The sequence below is a fragment of the Branchiostoma floridae genome, chromosome 16 (assembly GCF_000003815.2).
Source record: "Branchiostoma floridae strain S238N-H82 chromosome 16, Bfl_VNyyK, whole genome shotgun sequence".
Lineage (NCBI taxonomy): Eukaryota > Metazoa > Chordata > Leptocardii > Amphioxiformes > Branchiostomatidae > Branchiostoma > Branchiostoma floridae.
The window spans coordinates 943,902-967,439 of record NC_049994.1 but is presented as its reverse complement, the minus strand read 5'-3'; the positions used below and the strand labels follow the sequence as shown (position 1 = coordinate 967,439).

The window sequence follows — 23,538 nt, the reverse complement described above, 5'->3', positions numbered from 1 at the left end:
TTCAATTGGCGAAAAAATTGCGAGTGGATCATATTTGCCCTTTAGACTATAGTCAATTCAGCGCCATAACAGTCTCTTAAAAAAGAAAATCTGCACATGACGAAGAAAAGGGGAGAAAATTCGTACATACAAAAAGTAAATATTCGTAAATATTTACCTTCAGGCCCGGTGCGCCATATTGGAAACAGGAAATGGATGGTATGATACCATGTAAAAAATGGGGGAGTTAATCTAAAAGGAACAACAAATCGTAATAGCAACGATTATATACGTACATATGAAACTAAGATATATTTAGATACTGGAAACAGTTCTACCTTTTTTTACTGCAATTGTTTATGTTTCAATATGTCATGAAGACGTTTTCTCCACCTTACTCAACTTTGGTACGATCCTTCATTCGATCAGTCACAAGTATGTAAATTATTTTCACCTCCATGGAGATTACGACATGACAATATAATGCACGCCAGGATACCAAAACAATTGGATGTACCATAAGTTGGATGCAAAGGGGTTAGAAATTATCAAGCTTCTTGGCAGTTGCTTCTTGGAAGACTAAAGGAGCAGGGTTGCTTATTTACATATGACTTATTTACATACGACTAACTGGTCCCAGGCGATCCACCTGCAGTATTCTACTTAGTCGTGAGGGGGCCAGGAGTGATCTTGCGTGGTAGTACAAATGGTAAGAAAATGTTCGCTTTTCCTTGTTAGGTCTTTGATATAACCACAGCGATGAAAGCTAGAGGCTGGTGAATACTTTTCGGGTAAGCAACTAAGGGCCTTTGTCCTTTGGGTGTAGAATTATCGTAAAACAACGGACAGAACCGTTCCATTCTTTGTGTCAACAGACGGATGTCAGGAGGCCGCCATTTTTGTTGGGTGAGAAAGACGTCAGTGTATTTTGATCATTTTCAAATTTTGACTACAGGCGACGATTAATTCTTTTCGCTTTAGCCCTCCAAAATAACAGGTGATCCACTTTACGTCCCGTTATACCAGCAAGTTTTAATTTGCGTCCCGAAGGTTATTGTCTCCCAAAGTTTCACGATGGAACAAAATTTGTGCCAGAACAAAAAAAGGAAGATCTGTGGGGAGGGGGGCATATAATTCCTTGTGGTCTCATGATGACTTTTTTTCTTCCCAAATACTTCTATGTTGAAATACGTGTTTTATATGGACTCGTCCATAATGAAGCTACAGCAAATGTCAGCATATTATTCATTCTATGTTGAACACATTCACCCTATATTATGCCTATATCGTGGGGAAAAAATTGCCAACGACAAATTGATATATGTTCTTTGTTTATAGCAATTACAAACTACAATTAGTCAATCCCCGCAGGAGGCACTTTTTCGCTGTTAGTGTACAGCCCCACAACTCAGGACTGTGTGCCTCAGACCTAGTGCACGGCTGCCAAACTTTGCCTGCTAATTTCTTCAGTTACAAACAAACTTTCACCAATTTAATTTTTGAGATTAGTTCGGCTGGCTGAAAGGGAATCCCTCACCGCTAAAAACATCCATGTCAATTTAGCCGTTTATTTTTTTGGTCGGGTCTATTTTAAGGTACCAACTTGGAGTAATACACGTACATCAATGAGACCTTAAAACTTTCGAAATAATCTTTTAAACAAAAGAATAGTGTCATCTCCAACATCTCTGAAAGTTTGGCCCTGGGTTTTTTGCTTTAATGAATTAGCCTATGAGAGGTAATTACTGTAAATGCATTTAAGTTAGCGGAGATTTGATTTTGCGTAATTGGAAAAAAAGTCTTTTCGCGGTGGTTTTAATTTCACTGTAGCACCATGCACTGTAATCTCTTACTGTTGGTGGAAAAACATTAATCCACCGTGAAAGTTTCTGCATTTTCAGTAATCGTGAAGTCATTATAGACGTGAAAGCGCCACCTACTCGCTGTTACACAAAGTGCAAACTTTTTTATGTTTTTGATATGTCAGAAAGGACAAGATTCATCTGGACCTTTCTACAACGAGACTAGAGTTCGGCGACCTCATACCTCCATGAAAATTTAGAGCTTTCGTAGATTCCATGCAATTGACTAACACATTAAGATAATTTATGCATGGTGTTGTTAATCATTGAATAACGTACACATGTCACAATTATAAAATTCCCATTATTAATCATAAAGCGTTTTTGCAATTTTTACATAAATTATGCAAATAAGTTCCTCATTACCATATTTAGTATCTGCTTATATTCCACCTATCATAGTTAACATGTGTTACATTTATTGAAGTCCAGTTATTGAAAACAATGGAATTATACAATTTCCTCATTAATTATGCAAATTAAGTCCTCATTTGCATAAAATGTATATCATTATGAACATCTTTGCCTAAGGTACCCGCATGCCTAATATGATGCCAATCCATCAATCGTTTCTGCAGTTATCCTCTTTAGAATGTCTTGACAAAAACGCCCCTGCAGTTCCGAAATTAAATGTTAGGGGGCTGAAACCTGCCCCACTTTGTCATGACACTGCAAGCTATCTACCAGCCAAATGTCAAGACCATATCACATCCAGGACAAGAGATACATTGAAAAAACTGCCATGATATAATATCCTCATTAATTATGCAAATGTACTCTTATTTTGCATAATTAGTATTTAATCTTGTACAACATTGTCTAAGGTACCTATACACCAAAAATCATGAAAATCCGTTGTTTCCTTCTTGAGTTATCCTCGTCAGAAGTTTTTGACAAAAATGCCCCTGCTATCCCAAAACTAGACGCTAGGGGGCCCAAACTTGCGTAATTTTTTCCTGAGCACAAGAGCTATCTAATACTTAAAAATCTTGACCATAGCATGTTCAGAACACCGAGATAGCAAAACCGGAAGTTGCGCTGCAGTACCAAGGCCACACACCAGGGGGCCCAAAATTGACCTTGACCTTCGTCTTCCCAACCCCTACCTACATACCAAATATCATCGTAGTCCATCAAGAGGTTCTCAAGTTATGCTGACCACAAATATGCGGACACACAGACAGACACACACACAGACACACACACACACAGACACACTCAAAACTATACCTCCATTTTTTCATGGAGGTAAAAAAGCGGTTACATGGATGGTGGGGTGAAGATATAGTGTATTACATACCAGGGCTCGAAATACTTTTTTCTGCAAACCTGCACTGGTGCAGGTAACATTGAAATTACCTGCACCAGACAAATTTTACCTGCACTACTCTGAATTTGGGAAGTATGGATCATACTAAAATTGTTCATCTATCAGGAACCATTGCTATTTTTTCTTTTATACTTAGATTCTAATCGTAACAGTCAATGCAGCTAATAACAATCCACATACACCTACATCATGTGACATTTTTGTATAAAACCCAGTGCATGGACCAGTGCAGGTTAGGTGCAGGTAGACACCAGAAATACCTGCACAGCTCCAATTTTACCTGCACTAACCTGCATATTCAGGTGGTATTTCGAACCCTGCATACTATAGCTTATAAAGTAAGAACGGAGCTTCAATGACTAGAAATTTATGTCAGTTGAAAACAATGAAAGATGCCGAAATGCTTTAGCTGCATGTTTGTGTGTATGTAGAAGATCACCATAACTCAAGAACGCCTGGATAGATTGTATTGATATTCGGTATGTAAGAAGGTCTTCATGAAACCTGAAGACGATTAGATTATGGGCCTCCTAGCGGTCTGTTATAGTACTGCAGTGGAACTTCCTGGTTTGGTGTCTCGAATTCTGGACATTCTGCGACTATGATTTTTAAGTGGTAGACAGCTCTTGATGCCGAGAGTAAGTCACTTAGTGGTATAATATGTTTGGGCCCCCTAGCGGCTTGTTTTGGAACTGCAGGGCAGGTTTATTGTCAGACTTTAAAAGGGAATAACTCTAGTATTGTCTATCCCGTCCCTTTCAATAAAGGACCAAATGGCCAGGTCAATTTGGATTATGTCACTAAGTCTTGGTCACGTGATTACAGTCAGAAAGCTGTGCATGACAACTGGTTATCATAGCTTTAAGATTAATTAGCTTAAGATAAACTTTGGTTCCTGCTAATACAAAAATCCATTATAGCACAACTCTCTTGTCTCTCTGATGATGTTCGTCCTTCGGGAGTCGATGAGGACCTTGACTTCAGGGGTGTAGTTCAGTTCAGTTCAGTCGCCCTTGTCTCTGTACCAAAAACCTGTCAGGCCCATGGACTATTTTGTGTGTTGTTGAAATTTGTGCAGGTGAAATTTGGACAGAAAAACATAAACTTTCATGATTTGTGGGGGGTCCCTGGTTAGCGCCCAATTTGAAAAAATAAATAGATAAACGTACTGTTGGAAATAAGAATGTACCAGGTAGATTTTGAGGCTGAAAAAAATACCGGTGCGTTTATTTGGGACATGAGAGTAATGTTCGAGTTACTATTTCATACTTACTAATCTCTTGTGTTTCTTATCATTATTAAGTGATAACTTCGAATATGTTGTTTATTTTTCAGAATCAACCTCTTCAAATACTGCATGTCAGAGGACTTCACTGCCCCACTTCATACTAGAACAACAGGTCTTTTGTTCAGTCAAACTGTCAGTGGGATTGGACAGTGGAGAATTTTAGAGCACCTCACAAGTTTATGAAAAGAAACTTGACATATACATTTCTACCATACAGACGTACTCTTAGAGGCAAGACAGGGCTTGAATTTCACTAGAGCCAACTGGAGAACGGAAACTTGGAAAACTCGGAAACTTTTGGATTTCTACACGACGGAGTCCAGCAGAGTTATCCAAGATTTCTTCCCGTAAGCGCATCAAGATGTCAGCAGGGTCGTCACGTGGCCAGAACCCGCACGGGTTAAAACAAATTGGCTTGGATCAGATCTGGGACGACCTGAAGGCTGGGATTGAGCAGGTGTATCGTCGACAAACCATGGCCAAGCCAAGATATATGGAGCTGTACACGTATCCTTGTCCTGCCAGTTTCATGGCTGACAGTTTGGGGTGGGGACCAGTACAAAACCGTTTTTTTTTCTTCTCAGACTGGTCTGAAAAAAATCAGTGAACCGGAATTTGGAATGAGTAGAAAATGAACACATTATATTAGCAGGCGTCCACACATTATTGGTCTGACCCGTCCAAGAAAGTAACAAGCAAAGTACTGTAGAGTTGATCGTGGTTTACATCGAGATAGGGTTATAAAAATCCAACAGATTCCTTTGCTGTGAAGTGGTTCACTGTTTTCAGTATTGCCCAGAGTTTTCACAGACAATCAGGTCCAGGTTCAGGCCCGGACCTAGACCCAATCCTCTGGATCTGAACCAGACCTGTACCTGAATTTTCTGTACTGGTACCCACCTGTAGTGACAGTATACAGTCCATAATTGATAAGGTATGCAATGATTTGGACTAAATCATCACTTTTGTAGTAATCTATGCTATCTGAGCTATTCCTGACAGCTCCCAATACAGAATGCACGAAAATCAGAAAATATCATAGTTTTGCTACATTTTAGGGAAATTCATGCACAGCCCTAACAGTGAGCGTTATTATATTATTGTGGGTGCGTACATGTACAAACCTTGACTGAACACCAGCCATGTGTATAACTACTGTACCAGTGTCCACCAGTCCCAGGGACGTGTCTCATCTGCCAAGAGCAAGAAGGGGGGGCAGCCCACGGGAGGGGCCCAGTTTGTGGGTCTGGAGCTGTACAGACGACTCAAGGAGTTCCTCAAGAACTACCTGATAAATCTTCTGAAGGTAAGAATCAACTCCAACGGAATACTAATGCCAAATTTGTTATGGCACCATTTAGAAGAGTACATTTGCTTTATGGGACTTGACATCTTTTTTTTCTGTTATCTTTGCCAAGAAGGTTATATTTTCTGTTATGGCAAGATGTTGTGTCTCTGTATGTAGGTAATAAGCATATATCTTGAGAAGCTAAGTATGGATTTCATGATAAGTCAAACCTGCCCAAGTGACCACCTCTTCAAGCTGACCACCTGGTCATTATGACCACTTTTTCTTGGTCCAGAAAATTTTCCCCATTGACGTAAGCACTAAGCTACATTTTCATGACGACCACCTGGCCAACGCGACCGCAACCACCAAAATTAGGAAGGCACAGGACAGAAATCCTGCCCATAACGACTGCGTCATTTCCAAGCTTAAGGTGTCATCAGTTTTCAATGATAACTAGTGCGATTTTGTGCCAAAATTGGACAGTTTGTGTCAAATTTTGACTCCCATACGATGTTACCGGTATGTTCAAAATAAAGATGTTCAATCGAGTGGTTGCCATAAGCCGTACGAAGGCTTTTTTTTGTTACTCTTGGCAGGTCAGCGTGCAGTTTTTGCCGCCTCTACGCTTTAATTCTGCCATCCAACTGACTAAAAGATTTGCTCACAAGAAATGTTGTACACTAAAACAATTTGTAACGTTTACCATGCTTCCTGGAACTGCAGCACCACCTTGCTCTATTTGAAGTCCTTTTTCTGTTCATCCCTGTAAAAACCTCAAACAAACTACGCACCCCAACTTTGGCAACAATTACAGAACCTTTCAAGCTTTGAAAAGTTCAAAAAGTGTGTACTTTATTCGAGAAAATATGGTAAATGTTTTTCAATTATTTGCTGTTCCATAAAATCTACGCATTGTACATACATGCACACATTGTTCATAGCATGGTGAGAGTTTTGCAGGAATTGTTCTCTGACTATAATTGCTGTATTGTGGTAGGTGGATACATGTAATGGTTATGATGTGTATTTTGCAGGATGGTGTGGATCTGATGGACGAAGATGTGCTGCATTTCTACACTAAACAGTGGGAGGATTACCAGTTCTCCAGCAAAGTTCTCAACGGGGTGTGTGCCTACCTGAACCGACACTGGGTCCGGAGAGAGTGTGATGAAGGCAGAAAAGGGATCTACGAGATTTATTCAGTAGGAGACACTGTTTTTATCTACATGAGTCACATTCATTTTATGTATGATTTGACAAAGCATTTGTGTGTCTGTGAACATGTTAACTCAAGAATGCCTGGATGGATTGTTTTGATATTCTGTTTGTGGATTAGGCTATGTTGATTTGATTATATGGATGACATCATTTGAAAACCCCAAAACTGATGCAAGCGTGCGAATAAAAAAACGTTTGACAAAAAAAAAATGTTAGCTTCATTATGAAATCTAAGTGGTCCAAGGAAGGTTGAACATATGACGAAACACACAGATTATAGTATACCAAACAATAGATTCTTCATTTTCGGGAATTAGCACACAGTGGTGTTTCTTGCACAATATATTGCGTAGGACGAACACAAAGCGCATTGACCTAGACGTCGCTTGAGCTTTCTGACCTCGGCATCCTTATTGCATACAGCTGCAGGGTAAATGGATCTCAGGTCCCTGAGCTTATTGTGGTAGGTACGTGTAGCTCTTGTAGAATTGACTTAAGGTTGAACCCTCTAGCAGCTTGCTTTTGAACTGCAGGGGGCATGATTTTATTCTGAATGAAGAACTTCAATCTTTGTTCTTCAGCTGGCACTGGTGATCTGGAGAGAACACCTGTTCAAACCATTGAACAAGCAGGTGACCAATGCTGTACTGAAGCTGATCGAGCGAGAGAGGAACGGGGAGACCATCAACACCAGACTCATCAGTGGAGTTATACAGTGCTACGGTACGTATGCTTCACAGACCAGAGCTCTCAATTCATTTCAATATAATAGTACTTGAATATCACTTAAATATATATACATAAGCAATCAAACTTGGCCTAATGACCACTTGTGTATTGCGACCGCGACCAACTGTAGTTCGGGCCGCATGCAATATAAGAAGTGTGGGTGTTTTTTTACTTGTTTTTCTTAGCAAATTTCCACCGTTTTAGCATCATTGAAACTTACAAACCCATGCCAGAAGTGAAGCAAAATCACACCCATTATCTCTTTTTGATTATGCATGTAGCTGAAAGATCTTGGTGTACACTGGCTTGGTGTCTCGGAGCACTTAGAAAGGCCACTGATCCAGGACATGCTTTTGATTAATCACAGTGACTGTTAATCCTTGTCATTTCCCAGTTGAGCTTGGTTTGAATGAAGATGACCTGCTGGCTAAGGGTCCCACACTTACCGTGTACAAGGATTCCTTCGAAAATCACTTCCTCTCGGACACAGAACGGTTCTACACCAATGAAAGTTCTGACTTTCTGCGTCAGAACCCGGTAACAGAGTACATGAAGAAGGTAGGCCCACTACATTAACTATGTAGACTAAGCCATTCCTATACATGGCAACCTACCATGATTTCTCGAAAAGTATGCACCCAAGTCCCTGTCAAATTTGTGGGACTGAAACGTAAAATGGGAAAACTCAAATATAGTGTGTTATAGATTTTGAACACATTTTACTCAGGATAAATGCAAAATGTTAATGTACAGTGAATTTTTTTGTCTATTGTCTCTTTTTAATGTTGCGTAAATGAAGAATTATGGATCTTTTGGTGCTGTCCCAAAATAGACCTGCCTGTGTTCTATTGGTTCCTGGTTTGAGGTCCTTCTCTTATTATCTGAGTAGTAACCTCAACTAAAGTATGCATACTGAGTTTAGTAAAAATTAAAGGCAACTTTTGGACATTTCCTGTATTATGTATACTGCAGTTAAACTTAGCATGAGGCTCTCCAGTATCTGTTCTGGAGGTCTGCTCCACCACAATTATTTTTCCATCATCTGGCAAACTCCTTCTCACCTCCTGGTGTCATCCTGTTTTATTTTTTTTTCACATCAAATATACCAATTCTGTCAAAATTACAGAATGGTATTTTTGATTGTAGTTAACTAGGATTGTCCATCAATAGAAAATAGAAAGTTTTCATAAATTGACAGATAAATGATACTGAGAAAATGAGTCCTAATTTGGAGTCTTGGACATTTACGTCAGGGAAGCTACATACATACATACATTATCGAGTTAAGCCTTTAAGGGAAGCTATCAGGGAAGCTATTCTGGATGAATTCAGCCCATGTCAGTTTAGGTATAGTTGTGAGGTGCGATCAGAATCTTCTCTCTTGTTTAGGCAGAGCAACGTTTACAAGAAGAACAAAGAAGGGTGCAAGTATACCTACATGAGAGCACACATGATGAGTTGGCCAAGAAGTGTGAACATGTGCTCATAGAGAAGCACCTGGAAATCTTCCACGCAGAGTTCCAAAATCTCTTGGATGCCGACAAAAATGAAGGTAATAATTATCTTCCTTCTGTGAATGGTTTTGTCCGTTAACTTTGATACGTCACTGAATAACAAGATTCTTTGTACACAACCAATTGTTTTATTCAACCAGCATTTTGAAGGCTGTCACTCTGTCATCTTTGGGATCACATTCTGTAGAAGTAGATGACAATTGTTGCACTGTTATCATTGTTACGAAATGAAATTAAGCAAAAGAGTAGCTCACAGGCTATCAAATACATCTTCGTGATGGTATATGTCTTTTCCGTTCCTTAAAATATCATGGGTAGAAACGTTCAAAATCATGCCTTCTCCCAACATAGTGGCTGGCCGCGTTTCGTGTAGTAAGTCATGTGATTTTCATAAGATTTGTGCGTTTTCGCATAGTGATTTGTGCGTATCACATAATACTCATAGGGATTTCATAGGGTTGGTGCAAATGCTTCTATATAATAGATCCCCCTGATGTTGCAGTGCGATGTAACAGTGAGAATTGCCCTGAGGAAGGTGGCAGATGGTAGCGGAAATGTTTGTTGAATAAACCACCATCTTGGTTGTGTACAAAGAACCTTGTTAGTCTGTAGTTAGTCGTGGCTGTATTATGTAGAACTTGTCACCCCATTTGTCCTTTATATATTTCAAATTTGTTGATTGTTGTTGATGATGTCCATTATTTATGTGTTGAATGTGTCAGATCTGGGCAGGATGTACAGTCTGGTATCCAGGATTCAGGATGGACTAGGGGAGTTGAGAAACCTGCTGGAACAGCACATCCACAACCAAGGCCTGGCAGCAATAGAGAAGTGTGGGGAGACTGCTGTCAATGTAAGATAACATCACTACACCTTCTCACCATGTACGATAACATCACTACACCTACTCACCATGTAAGATAACATCACCACACCTTCTCACCATGTAAGATAACATCACTACACCTTCTCACCATGTAAGATAATATCACTACACCTACTCACCATGTAAGATAACATCACTACCTTTACTCACCATGTAAGATAACATTCACTACACCTACTCATCATGTAAGATAATATCACTACACCTACTCACCATGTAAGATAACATCACTACCTTTACTCACCATGTAAGATAACATTCACTACACCTACTCACCATGTACGATAACATCACTACACCTACTCACCATGTAAGATAACATCACTACACCTTCTCACCATGTACGATAACATCACTACACCTACTCACCATGTAAGATAACATCACTACCTTTACTCACCATGTAAGATAACATCACTACCTTTACTCACCATGTAAGATAACATCACTACCTTTACTCACTATGTAAGATAACATCACTACACCTACTCACCATGTAAGATAACACCACTACACCTACTCACCATATAAGATAACATCACTACCTTTACTCACCATGTAAGATAACATTCACTACACCTACTCACCATGTAAGATAACATCTCTACCTTTACTCACCATGTAAGATAACATTCACTACACCTACTCATCATGTAAGATAACATCACTACACCTACTCACCATGTACGATAACATCACTGCACCTACTCACCATGTAAAATAACATCACTACACCTACTCACCATGTAAGATAACATCACTACCTTTACTCATTATGTAAGATAACATCACTACATCTACTCACCATGTAAGATAACATCACTACCTTTACTCACCATGTAAGATAACATCACTACATCTACTAACCATGTAAGATAACATCACTACACCTACTCACCATGTAAGATAACACCACTACACCTACTCACCATGTAAGATAACATCACTACCTTTACTCACCATGTAAGATAACATTCACTACACCTACTCACCATGTAAGATAACATCACTACCTTTACTCACCATGTAAGATAACATTCACTACACCTACTCATCATGTAAGATAACATCACTACACCTACTCACCATGTTAGATAACATCACTGCACCTACTCACCATGTAAAATAACATCACTACACCTACTCACCATGTAAGATAACATCACTACCTTTACTCATCATGTAAGATAACATCACTACATCTACTCACCATGTAAGATAACATCACTACCTTTACTCACCATGTAAGATAACATCACTACATCTACTCACCATGTAAGATAACATTCACTACACCTACTCATCTTGTAAGATAACATTCACTACCTTTACTCACCATGTAAGATAACATCACTACCTTTACTCACCATGTAAGATAACATCACTACCTTTACTCACCATGTAAGATAACATTCACTACACCTACTCATCATGTAAGATAACATCACTACACCTACTCACCATGTTAGATAACATCACTACACCTACTCACCATGTAAAATAACATCACTACACCTACTCACCATGTAATTTAACATCACTACCTTTACTCACCATGTAAGATAACATCACTACATCTACTCACCATGTAATATAACATCACTACATCTACTCACCATGTAAGATAACATCACTACCTTTACTCATCATGTAAGATAACATCACTACCTTTACTCACCATGTAAGATAACATCACTACATCTACTCACCATGTAAGATAACATCACTACATCTACTCACCATGTAAGATAACATCACTACATCTACTCACCATGTAAGATAACATCACTACACCTACTCACCATGTAAGATAACATCACTACATTTACATACCATTTTAAGATAACATTCACTACACCTACTCACCATGTAAGATAACATCACTACACCTACTCACCATGTAAGATAACATTCACTACATCTACTCACCATGTAAGATAACATCACTATATCTACTCACCATGTAAGATAACATTCACTTCATCTACTCACCATGTAAGATAACATTCAGTACATCTACTCACCATGTAAGATAACATTTTGAAAATTTGAATACTGGATTCATGTGTTGGAATTTATGTTACTACAATTTTTGTTGTTGAAGGACACCAAATGTAGGGTGTTTTGGAAACACCCTACACAGTTCTCATGACCTTTTCCCTTGTTGACTATTTTAAACTGAATTCTTGTCCTGCAGGATCCCAAAGTGTATGTACAAACCATCCTGGAAGTGCACAAAAAGTACAATGCCTTAGTACTGACAGCATTCAACAACGATTCTGGATTTGTGGCATCATTAGATAAGGTAACTTATTATAAACACTTATTTTTGTGGCATTGCTATCAGACCTAACAAGTACATTCCATATTTGAGTCCTAATCTGTGTAACAGATAATCTGTCATACAAAAATCATTGTCTTTAAAATTGGTGTAATATGATAAGATTCCATGTCAAATACTGTAAATGCATTTAAGTTCGCGGGATTTAATTTCGCGGTATTGGGAAAGGGGACTTTCCGCGATGCTTTTAAGTTCACCGTAGCACCATGCACTGTAGTCTCTTACTGCCATGGAAAAATGTTCGCAGTGAATTTAAATTTGCGGTGAAGCGGCCACCGCAAAAAACGCGACCATTAAACCACCACGAAAGTTTCTGCGTTTACAGTAGATGCATTTATCAGCTGCTGTAAACAGGTGGGATGATTTTGACTTGTCCAGGCATGTGGCAGATTCATCAACAACAATGCAGTGACACGGATGGTCCAGTCATCCAGCAAGTCTCCAGAACTCCTGGCCAGGTACTGCGATTCACTGCTGAAAAAAAGGTAAGGGTTCGTGCAAGCAGTGTTCAAAGTTTACATTGGATTGGGATTATGTTTTTTTATTAAAAAAAAAAAGAAACAGACCTTAGTACCATTGACAACTGGCGTTCAATTAGCCTACTTAATGTTGACTCCAAGATTATAAGCAAGGCACTAACATTACGAATAGAACCCCTTCTACCATCCATAATGCACGAAGATCAGACTGGCTTTATAAAACAAAGATACATGCATTTAGGTAGCAATATAAGACGTTATGGGATACACCAGGTTAAAATGAAAACTTTGATTGGAAAATATCTCAAGGAGGACTAGAAATGGAAAATTTCGAGCCCTGAATAACATACAGGATTTGACATTAACCTTGCTATTTTTCGGTCTCAGTGCCAAAATTTTGTTTGTGTTTCTGGCCAAATCTGCTCCAGTGTTTGGAGTGCAACCAAGGCATTTATGGAAAAAGTATCACATGTCTAACACATTGTGATGATTTTTTATTCTCTAACCTTGCTGCAAATATACTTAGGCATCAGATTCTATTATCACTCTTCCAACTACTAAGTGTAATTCAGAGGTGTATGAGCTGTATGCCCCGGGTAATCTCTTTAACAGTCAGCACATGGTGCACAGCTATGACATTTGTTTTAATCGAGAATTGCAGTTTGTTTTGCATGGCCTTTACACGTTTTAAGCAACCTTAAAAGTGTGGGAACTTGGAATTGAAACAAGTTATTTGTACTTTAAGTTGCTGCATACTGTTTTATGTCTGCAGAGGAGATTGCCCATGGATTCTTACTCTTGTCATGATAATATTTTAGCTCAAAAAACCCAGAGGAAGCTGAGCTAGAGGACACGCTGAACCAAGTTGTGAGTAAAATGTCTTGGATATTACAGAATCTAATTTGTTTAAATTTTGCATTTTTATAACTTTGCAAAGACATAATTCATGTTGTATCAATATGTTGTTTTTTTTCAAGCTGTAGTGTCAGTTTGTTTTGAATTCTGAATACACTAAATAACTACCATTGCGCAGATGTTTTTACTATTTTGCTACGTGTAGTTTCAATATGGCCGCAATAAGATTTTGTCACCACAAATCTTTCCTGCAGTGCATGAGATTAACCATGTTGATAGCATGTTCAGGTAGCAATGGTTACACTCAGGCTGAACTTTTTATCAGGAAAAAAACTGGCATGACCACTGTACATACACATTATGTACTATTACAGTACATGTATGTTTCACAAACTCAAAGGCCCGCTTTAGACCTTCAACAGTTAAATAGTCGTGCGACTGTTATTGTCTATCGTTGTTGTTACAGTAATGGTTGTCTTTAGACATGTGTTCAGAGCTTCCTGGGACACCCAGCGCAGGATTCCATTGCAGTGCATGCATGACCAATACTCTTGCATGCAAATTCAGAATGGCGGGAGAATTGCTTCTTTTCATCATGCAGCAAATTATTTTGTATTTGTTTGTTTTTTCAAACAAGTGTTGTCCTGTTGATGAGTATGTCCAGCCAGTGTAAACACAAATTTTGTTGTTGTCTTTTTCCAGTGCAAATTTCACTATCTATGGAAGGTTTTAGATGGTTTAGAACAGAAAAAGGGAATATAAGTGACAGATAGCTTTTTGCAAGTCTGGACTTGGCTTGGCCAATTCCAAGTCTGGGCTTTAGGTACGCACCACTAATTGTAATTACAGGATCACTGGACTTGTGTCAGCCAAGGAATTGATACATACATGAAGAACCAATAAGAAATACTATGTGATCACAAGAAGACCTTAGTAACAGTTTTGTGTTTCCCCACCAGATGATAGTATTCAAGTACATAGAAGATAAGGATGTGTTCCAAAAGTTCTATGCCAAAATGCTGGCCAAACGGCTTGTCCAGCACAACTCAGCCAGTGATGATGCCGAGGCCAGCATGATCTCCAAACTCAAGGTCAGTTCTACCTTCAAACAGGTCATCACAGTTAGTTATTTGCAAGACTACTAGATTCCACCTTCAACTTGTAAGACTTTCTATACACTGTATCCGATTTTGTTAAATAGGATAAATGAATGTGCAGAATAGTTTGTGCAAGTACTTATTATAAGTTTTGCTCTGACTTAGACTTAGACTGTTACTTACTGTTTTGCTCTGTTCAGCTCTGATGTAGACTTAGACTGTTTGTGTTTGCCCCTGCAGCAAGCCTGTGGGTTTGAGTACACATCCAAGCTGCAGAGGATGTTCCAAGACATCGGGGTTAGTAAGGACCTCAATGAGCAGTTCAAGAAACACCTTGAGAAAAGTGGGGAACCTTTGGATGGTGAGTCAACCCTTTAGTTTTAGACCTGACTTTTGAATTGTGTTGCAAGATAGCTGTATCGACAAGAACTGATAGTTAAGATAAGATAAGTTCCAAATGTAAGAGCTTTATTTGTCCATAGTCAAGTATTGTTATGAAGGCTGCGCAGGAGAATTCAAGTCCCTACCCCATATGGCAGGAATGGTATGATCCACTCACACAGGGGAGGACCCTTTTCGATTAGTGCAGGGGATTCTTTTACATTCCCGAAGTGTGGCTCTCCAATCCAGGACCTCCATTTAACTTTTTATGCAGAGGACGTCCCTAGACAGAGCTCAATTTCTCCTGAGTGAAGTGATGTTATTGATGTTACCCATAAAGCCAATGAAATGTCTGTTCTGCTTCTACAGTGGACTTCAGTATCCAGGTATTGAGTTCGGGGTCCTGGCCATTTCAGCAGGGGGCATCCTTCACCCTGCCCAGTGAGGTATGTGTAATGTTGAAATATTGCACTCAGGTACCAGTCTGTATAGAAAGATATGAAGAAACTTGTTTTCCTTCTGCTTAAGGTTTAGTATGAATGTTGGGTTATGCTAAGCTTGTATTCCATGCTGGAGTTACAGGTTTAGTGTGAATGTTTGTGTCAATGTTGCAGTTGGAGCGAAGTTTCCAGCGTTTCACCACATTCTACAGCAGTCAGCACAGTGGTAGGAAACTCATGTGGTTGTATCACATGTCAAAAGGAGAGCTGGTCACCAATTGCTTTAAAAACAGGTACACCCTTCAGGTGAGAACAGTCTTCTGTCATGTTTCATACTCTAGTCAGCTTTTAGTTTTGTCTACTGAAAATCCATTTTTTGGCCTCCCATTCTTTACTTCTTTAAGTTTTCTTCATGATGGTTTAATAACTGTGCTACAGAATCATTTCCACCAAACAAAATTAATTGTTCCCCTCCTACCACAATATTAATTTCCCTGCCAAAATAATGAATGAAATTACAATATAGCTGTACATGTATATATTTAAAGTGTACATGTTTAAAGTGTGGGTTGACATTATATGATATCTCTGGATGAATTGTTAGCAAAGACTCCATGCATTTTTTACGCCAAGGATTATATTATTCATCATGTAACATTTTATGTATTCTAGTGCATTTCTGCTTGTGTTGCTGATGAGAATGTTCCATGACTTATCTGATTTGTGTCCCCCAGGCCTCTACGTTCCAGATGAGTGTGTTGTTACAGTTTAACCAGGCAGACAGCTACACTGTACAACAGCTCCACGAGCACACACAGCTGAAAATGGTCAGCACCAAGACTCATTTCCTCTCACCATTCTTGTTATGCACATGTCTAGGGGTGGGTACCGGTACAGCGTACCAGTACAAAACCATGTTTTCTTGTTGGACCGGTCCGGAAACACCAAGCCTGAAAACATCAGGTGGACCGGATGTTGGACCTATTGGAAAATGATTAGATTACTTGATCAGGCATTCACACATTTTGTGGCTTACCGGCCAAGGAAAATAACAAGAGCGAAGTAGAGTGGAGAAAGACAGTTAGCATTGTAGGATTTTATAATGCCAGTGTGAGTCGAATACTCCACCAAACATATTTCTTTGTAACAAAATGGACCATTGTTTTGAGAATCGTCTATTCACAAGTTTTCACATACTGTATCAGACGACCTGATCCTCTGGACCTGAACCGGACCTGGACCTGAATTTTCTGTACCAGTACCCACTCCTACACACATCTGTTTAGTGATATTTATGGCTCTACTGTCATTGTCAAAATCTCAGTTATACATGTAACTAACAACAGTGGTGGCGGGGCAGAGGGGATGAATGGGGAAAAAAGAGAGTCACCCTCAATACAAAAGCGGGTGTATTTTCAATGAAAATTCCATAAACTTAGCATAGTTTGCCTGACTCTGTCGGCAGAATTTGTCCCTGCTTCAAAACTCAGGAAAAAGCGTTTCAGAAAGTCCAGATTCCCAAATTTTCCCGATGCGGCAGGGTCAGCTGTATAGTTCCTTCCCCACACACCCCCATCAGAAATTTGCCACGGCTGCCTCTGATTAAGGCTGGCAAAAGTTAAGTTATTGTAATGTTATATGGTACATGGATCATGAATACAGTTGGCGGTTTTTAGTTCAACAACATTTTGACAATACCGTATTGTGGCCTGTGCTATTGACTGTCTTGGAAAGCGAGACAACTGAATCTTGCTTTCCTTTTTTCCAGGATATCTTACAGCAAGTCCTTGCCATTCTGTTGAAGGCAAAACTGCTAGTAAGCGAGGACCAAGAGGAGGAGCTAAAGTCAGAGTCTGTGGTGTCTCTCTTTCTGGGCTACAAAAAGTAAGTCCAGTTTCTGTTGTGATGTTCCAATACAATGAACATTTGCTTAAACTGAAGTGCTGTGTAAAAGTCATTGTAAGAAATAGACTAAGTGAAACTGATGTTATCACTGATATACCTGAGAATTTGGTGTTAATAAACAGACATGCCTTGGTACAGCCAAATCATTAAACATGGATAGTGAGTGTGAGTGATGCATATTGGTTGACCCTTTTTCTATGTCTATTTGAACTTAACATCTTTGAATCCAGAAGTTCTTTCAAAGACATGGTTTTATACTGGGGATAGTTTCACCATACGTTTTAACTGTCCTTTGGGAATCTGCATAATTATATGCACTTAGATGGATATGAATGTGATTAGTTTGTTACCTCCATGAAAAATGGACGTACATGTATAGTTTTTGGTCTGTGTGTGTGTGTGTGTGTCTGTTTGTGTGTCCAGATATTTGTTATCAGCATAACTCTAGAACCTGAAATGATATTTGGTATGTGGGTAGGCGTTGGAAAGACAAAGGTCAGGGTCGATTTTGGCATCTTTTACCTGGAGATGCTATGGTCTTGTTTTTTTGGTGTAAGATAGCTTGTGATGTAAGGAAGAAGTGATGTATGATTTGCCCCCCTAGCAGCTTGCTCTTGAACTGCAAGGGCATGCAGATGTGAAAGTCATTTGCATAATCAGAATATTTCATGGAGGTATGAGGTCTCCAAACTCTTTGATTTCCATGAAAAATGGAGATATAGTATTGAGTGTGTGTGTGTGTTTGTGTTTCCATATATTTGTGGTCAGCATAACTCAAGAACCTCTGGATGGATTACGATGATATTTGGTATGTGGGTAGGTGTTAGGAAGACAAATGTCAAGGTCATTTTGGGGCCCCCTAGCATGTGACCTTGGTACCAAAATTCCGTTTTTTGTATCTTTTAACCTAGATGTGCTTTAGTCTTGATTTTTTGGTGGCAGTTAGCTTGTGACGTAAGGAATACGTGTTGTATGTTTTTGGTCCCCTAGCAGGTTGCTCTCGAACTGCAGGGGCGTCTCTCAAAATCTTATAAGGATGATAGCTGAACAATGGAATGGCAAATTTAGACAATATTTGTTATGTATGTTGCTTAGACAGCAGGGCTCTAGCCAGCGTCCGTTTTTCCGTCAATTGACGGAAATTTGCTGCATGTGCTGCATTTTTTTAAATCAATCCGTCAACCTTGACAGACAAAAATCCTTGTTGGAACCTACAGGCGGCTTGGGGAAGCTGTCCACGGCCGTAAAAGCCGCACACTGTTTGTCTTGCTATTGTTATGATTGTTGACAATGTGTGTCGGCACCCTTTCGCATACGATAATCTCATTAAAAACCCGTTTTTCAAGGTCTCATTTCCATCTTTCTAACTTAATTTTCACGGTTTTCGCGACAACGGGAATTGGCTGACGGAAAAAAAATTCGAGCTGGCTAGAGCCCTGTTAGACAGATTGGCATCATTAAGTGCAAATTATGCAAACTGGCACTTAATTTGTAAAATTAATGAGGGAAATCTATATTTGTAGTGTTTTCAATTATAGGACTCAAATATCTGTAATATAGGTAGTTTGTGTCTGTTGGAACATTAACAGACATGCAATTATGGAAATACGTCCCTAATTTGCATAATTGATGTAAAAGTGCCATCATTCTTCTTAGTGGTAAATAATTGAACAATCAACATTGTGCCCAATGTGAGTTATTTAAAGGTGTACATAACCAAGCATAGATTATGTAAATGTAGTTTGCATAATCAGACTATTTCATGGAGGTATAAGGTCTCCGAACTCTTGTTGAATTGACCCTGCTTTCCTATATTTCTTTGCAACTTACAAGCTTATATTTACTCATTTGGCAGCAGCTTTGTACGACTCACATTATGGTAGAAAAACTATGGGGGAGGGGATGAAAATTGATGTCATCCATAAAATCAAATCAACTTAGAAAATAGTGAATTCCATGTGCTTTTCTGATGATGTAGCAGTTTTCTGACACAAGATCTGGCAGAGCTCACTGCTGGACCAAGAAGATTTGAACCTGTAAAACATTGTGTGCAGTCTGTAAAGTTGCGTTCCTTTGCCCTGCAGTAAGAAGCTGCGTGTGAACATCAACGTTCCCATGAAGACAGAACAGAAGCAGGAGCAGGAGACAACTCATAAGCACATCGAGGAGGACCGCAAGCTTCTCATCCAGGTCACTTTTCTTCTACTTACCTTCGCCAAGAAGGTTATATTTTTGGCAGCATTTGTGTGTGTGTGTGTATGTGTGTGTGTGTGTGTGTGTCTGTCTGTGTGTGTGTGTGTGTGTGTGTGTGTGTGCGTGTACATGTACATTTTTTGTATGTTTGTGGATGAATACATTGTAAGTTGAGAAGCCATGTCAACTGCACACAAATGTATGTATAGCAGTGCTGCATGTGACAACCTGCTGATAACAAGTAGGATAAGATGAGGTTTTTCAAACAGCAAACTTCTCAGCAAATATGTTTAAGTCATGACTGTTGTGTTGATGTTACCTTGACCATTGCCTGAAGATGGTCCATCTCATAGCACATGTGATGTGAATGTGAGAAGTAGACTTGACTGACAGCTGTCCTTTATTACCAGGCTGCCATTGTTCGGATCATGAAGATGCGTAAAGTGTTAAAGCACCAGCAGCTGCTGGGGGAGGTGTTGACTCAGCTGTCCTCCAGATTCAAACCTAGGGTACCTGTTATCAAGGTAAGTTTGTCATGGCACCTTACTGCACTAAAGTATCATGTCTCTTCTCAGACTAAAGAGTCTCATTTTTGGACAGGGACATCTAGTTGAGGTTGATAATGAAACAGCTCAAACTTTGATTGGTCCCACCAGGACGCAGGATTTATTTCATGTAAAAAGATTCTGCCTTCATTATATTACTCATAAAATTATCATCATCTTCACATTGTATTTCTTCTGCTTTCCAGAAATGCATCGACATCTTGATAGAGAAGGAATATCTGGAGAGGGTAGACGGGGAGAAAGACACCTACAGCTACCTGGCATAATGACTTACTGACTGTACAATTCAACTGGGCCACCCTTCAGCTTATCGTTCTGTTGTTATGCTGCACATATCAGTGTATATACTTTTCCTAATGTGATTCAGATATTATCTGCCTGTGTCCCACAGAACAACTTGTTATTTTTAAGAGACTTGATGATTTGAACAACTGTCGTCTCCATACATTGAAACACAGCAGAGCTTTCTGCAGAAACCCACACAGGTCAGCTGACTCCAGTGGATCACCCCAATAGTCAGCCTGATGGCCATGACTAATAGGCAGCATTTTTTGAAGGTCCCATTCTGTACTGCCAATATATCAACTGTTAATTTTTTTACCAAGATGAATACATACAATATTATATAATATAATACAATAGGTAACTTTGCAAAACATCCGCCTCCATTCATTTCAGCCTGCTGCAGCCACCAGTAGCATTAGAAAGAAGGAGAGCTTGGCAGAGCTCATCTCTGTTTCAGCATTTGTACAGAGATTGCAAAAATTGTCATGCTTGTCTCAAGTCTGTGTCATTTGTGTATTTATGATGCTAACCCATGATGAAGACAGAAAAGATGATGAAATTGTCTCCCCATAATTTGTTTCTTAGTCTTCATTAAGATGTGCAAATTTATACATGGAGAAAGTGTCCATACATCTCAATTTCTAAGCTCTCAATGGAAACATTTTGTTCCGAGTGACTGCCATTGAGGAGTGCAGGGATTTGATATTGTTTCAGTCTGTGGTTGCACAAATAATTGCCAAGAAGGTACATGTATGTATGTAACAATTACGTTTAATATGACAAATGTAGGTTTGATGAGAATTTCTGCATATAGTTTCCATGTCTGTCCACCATGTGAGGTAAACGTTTGCAGGCTGTACATTTGGAGTCGTTTTGATGAACTTTGAGTCCTCTGCTGGTTATTAGAAATAATAGTGTACCATTTAAGAGTAGGACTGTTACTTGTATGATTCTGAAAAAGAAAAACAATTATTTTGTATCTGGAGTAGAAATGTTTCTGTTATCATACTGTGGGAAGCATACAAGCACCACCCCCACACACAGAACAGTGTAGATCACCATGGTATTACCTCTATCCCAGGAGGAAGCAGTTGATATCAGAAGACTGGGGTGGCTTGTGGGACATTCTGACATGCTGCACTTGGTCTGGTTGGGTTGGTCATCCTGAGGAAATAGAATCTTTCCAGTAAGCTCAAGTAGAACATTTCAAGCAGATTTTGTAGTAAACTGTTAGGCTTACAGTGTACATTGGTTTTTATAGAACTTTCTAAAGCTGCAAACCTGAATAGTTGATTGTTGAAAACAAGTATTTAACCAAGGTTCCACTAAAAATGTTGAAAAAAAGGAATGCTTTCCACAATTTTGATTTATTGGCACTGGTATTTGAAGTATGCTTGCAACATAACTTCCATGGAGCTGCTGATGCATTAAGCTTGTTGACCTGCTGTTGATTTCTTCCACAAATGTGATTTTACATTCTTACTGCATTGGTAGGAATGTAGGAGCACTTAGGTATGTAACAGGCATTCTAGCAGATGTGGAAGATTGTTTTAAAACTGTTTGGTAAGGCAGTGATACAGGAGAAAAACTCAATTCCTCTGAATTAAAACCATTCATTTTGCCTGCCATTTGCTTGCTGTTTTACACTGAAAAAAACTGCAAGCAGTGAAATGTCCGGTAAATGATATCAACACCATGTTTTTTAGAATGCCCATAGGCTTTGGAATGAAGTGAAGAAATCTCTGGCTCAGTTTGCATCCTCTGAATTATTTTCCTGTTAATATAGAAGAAGACGACGACCTAGTTACTAAAGGTATATTTAGTCTTCAGTATGGATGTTAAAGTGCATGGAAAGGCTGGAAATGACGGGCCAAGCCCATCTCTGGTGAAGTTTTCCTCTATTGTAAAAATAAAATGGTCTACATCATTGGAATAATGTGGACTGCAATGTGATCTGTCAGCAATAAGCTGTAACTGAGTGGCTCTTGTTTCAGTATCACAGACACAAAAGGAACACAGATTTCAGTGGTGTTGGTATGCACAATGTAATTTTTAACTAAGGATGTTTTTGTCATTTTGTTGAAAAATGAAGGCCCTATTTTTCAATGGCAATGCGCCATGTTGTGTATTAGACTTTGTGTATTGAAGCTGCATTACCAGGTGGATTGCTCCTGGTGGTTCGCTGACAATGACTAGATCTGTTTGTCTATATGATGACAAACTGGAGCAGTGTGATACTGAAAGTGGTCAACCACATTAATTCATTGATGAGTTTATGTATACAGATTGTTTATGTACAGAAATTCAATTCAAACAAGACTGTTGATGTTAACAGGTTCAAGCACAGGTTGTGGTCACAAATAAGGAGAAGACCCAGCGCTATCATCTGTAAGGTCTTCGCTTTAAGCTGTATCATATATTAGGTTATTACTACTTTCATCCGCAGAATGTATGCGGGGATCAATAAACTTTGAATGAACTATTATGTGGCATTGTTTCCTTTGTCAGCCAACAAGATTCATACCAATTACTGCTGGGAAACATGGCCACTTTCTCTGTACATGTACAGTGCCATGCTTAGAGGAGGGGTGGGCAGAGGGAAATTTGAGATACAATCCCTAAAGATCCCTGCTTTTTATATATATATGTATATATAATATATATATGAAGATAATTTACATGATATATGATTTTTAGATGCTGATGAACCATCTCATCATCTAATTTACATAATTTGTTTGAAAATCAAATACATTTATATTTTTGATAAAGGAACATTCATTTTACCATATCATAGATTCAATACGTGTGTAAATTAGGTGAACATCACCATGCGTGGTTTATGCAAATTTGAGACACATTTTGATACAATTAAGACATTTTCGAGGATATAAAATGT

General features: G+C 39.0%; 2 protein-coding genes across 7 annotated transcripts in view; one reads left to right on the top strand and one right to left on the bottom strand.

Annotated features, from left to right (window-relative positions):
• The window catches only part of LOC118403912 (diacylglycerol kinase beta-like), a 79,015-nt gene extending 78,676 nt beyond the window's left edge, over positions 1–339 (bottom strand). Inside the window, exon 1 of one of the 3 annotated variants that reach the window (XM_035802778.1) lies at positions 318–339. The gene's annotated coding sequence lies outside the window, so the exon portion shown is untranslated. Of the gene's footprint in view, positions 1–157; positions 235–317 lie in introns of those variants that run through there. The other 2 variants (XM_035802776.1, XM_035802779.1) reach the window with 2 other exon arrangements.
• A 138-nt stretch (positions 340–477) lies between these two features.
• Positions 478–23,124, top strand: LOC118403913 (cullin-1). Of its 4 annotated transcripts, none has more exons than XM_035802783.1 (20): positions 478–688; positions 4,677–4,966; positions 5,600–5,765; positions 6,785–6,952; positions 7,550–7,691; positions 8,092–8,255; positions 9,087–9,249; positions 9,934–10,064; positions 12,295–12,402; positions 12,817–12,923; positions 13,736–13,784; positions 14,732–14,863; positions 15,110–15,230; positions 15,620–15,696; positions 15,865–15,996; positions 16,425–16,517; positions 17,459–17,574; positions 19,680–19,785; positions 20,199–20,312; positions 20,540–23,124. In XM_035802783.1, the coding sequence occupies exons 2-20, from the start codon at positions 4,821–4,823 to the stop codon at positions 20,618–20,620; spliced, it is 2,316 nt and encodes a 771-aa protein (XP_035658676.1). In that variant the 5' UTR covers positions 478–688; positions 4,677–4,820; the 3' UTR covers positions 20,621–23,124. The 4 variants fall into 4 exon arrangements, with proteins under 4 accessions (XP_035658676.1, XP_035658673.1, XP_035658674.1 ...); XM_035802780.1 differs by having other exon boundaries at positions 4,507–4,966; XM_035802781.1 differs by having other exon boundaries at positions 649–770; positions 4,507–4,966.
• The last annotated feature ends 414 nt before the right edge of the window (positions 23,125–23,538 follow it).

What these genes read in the sequence shown, in the direction of transcription:
- LOC118403913 (XM_035802783.1), top strand. Translation starts at nt 4,821, where the DNA reads ATGTCAGCAGGGTCGTCACGTGGCCAGAACCCGCACGGGTTAAAACAA. An exon ending in GATTCACTGCTGAAAAAAAG is followed by an intron (nt 12,924 to 13,735) that starts GTAAGGGTTCGT and finishes ATAATATTTTAG; the next exon opens with CTCAAAAAACCCAGAGGAAG. An exon ending in CTCTTTCTGGGCTACAAAAA is followed by an intron (nt 17,575 to 19,679) that starts GTAAGTCCAGTT and finishes TTTGCCCTGCAG; the next exon opens with TAAGAAGCTGCGTGTGAACA.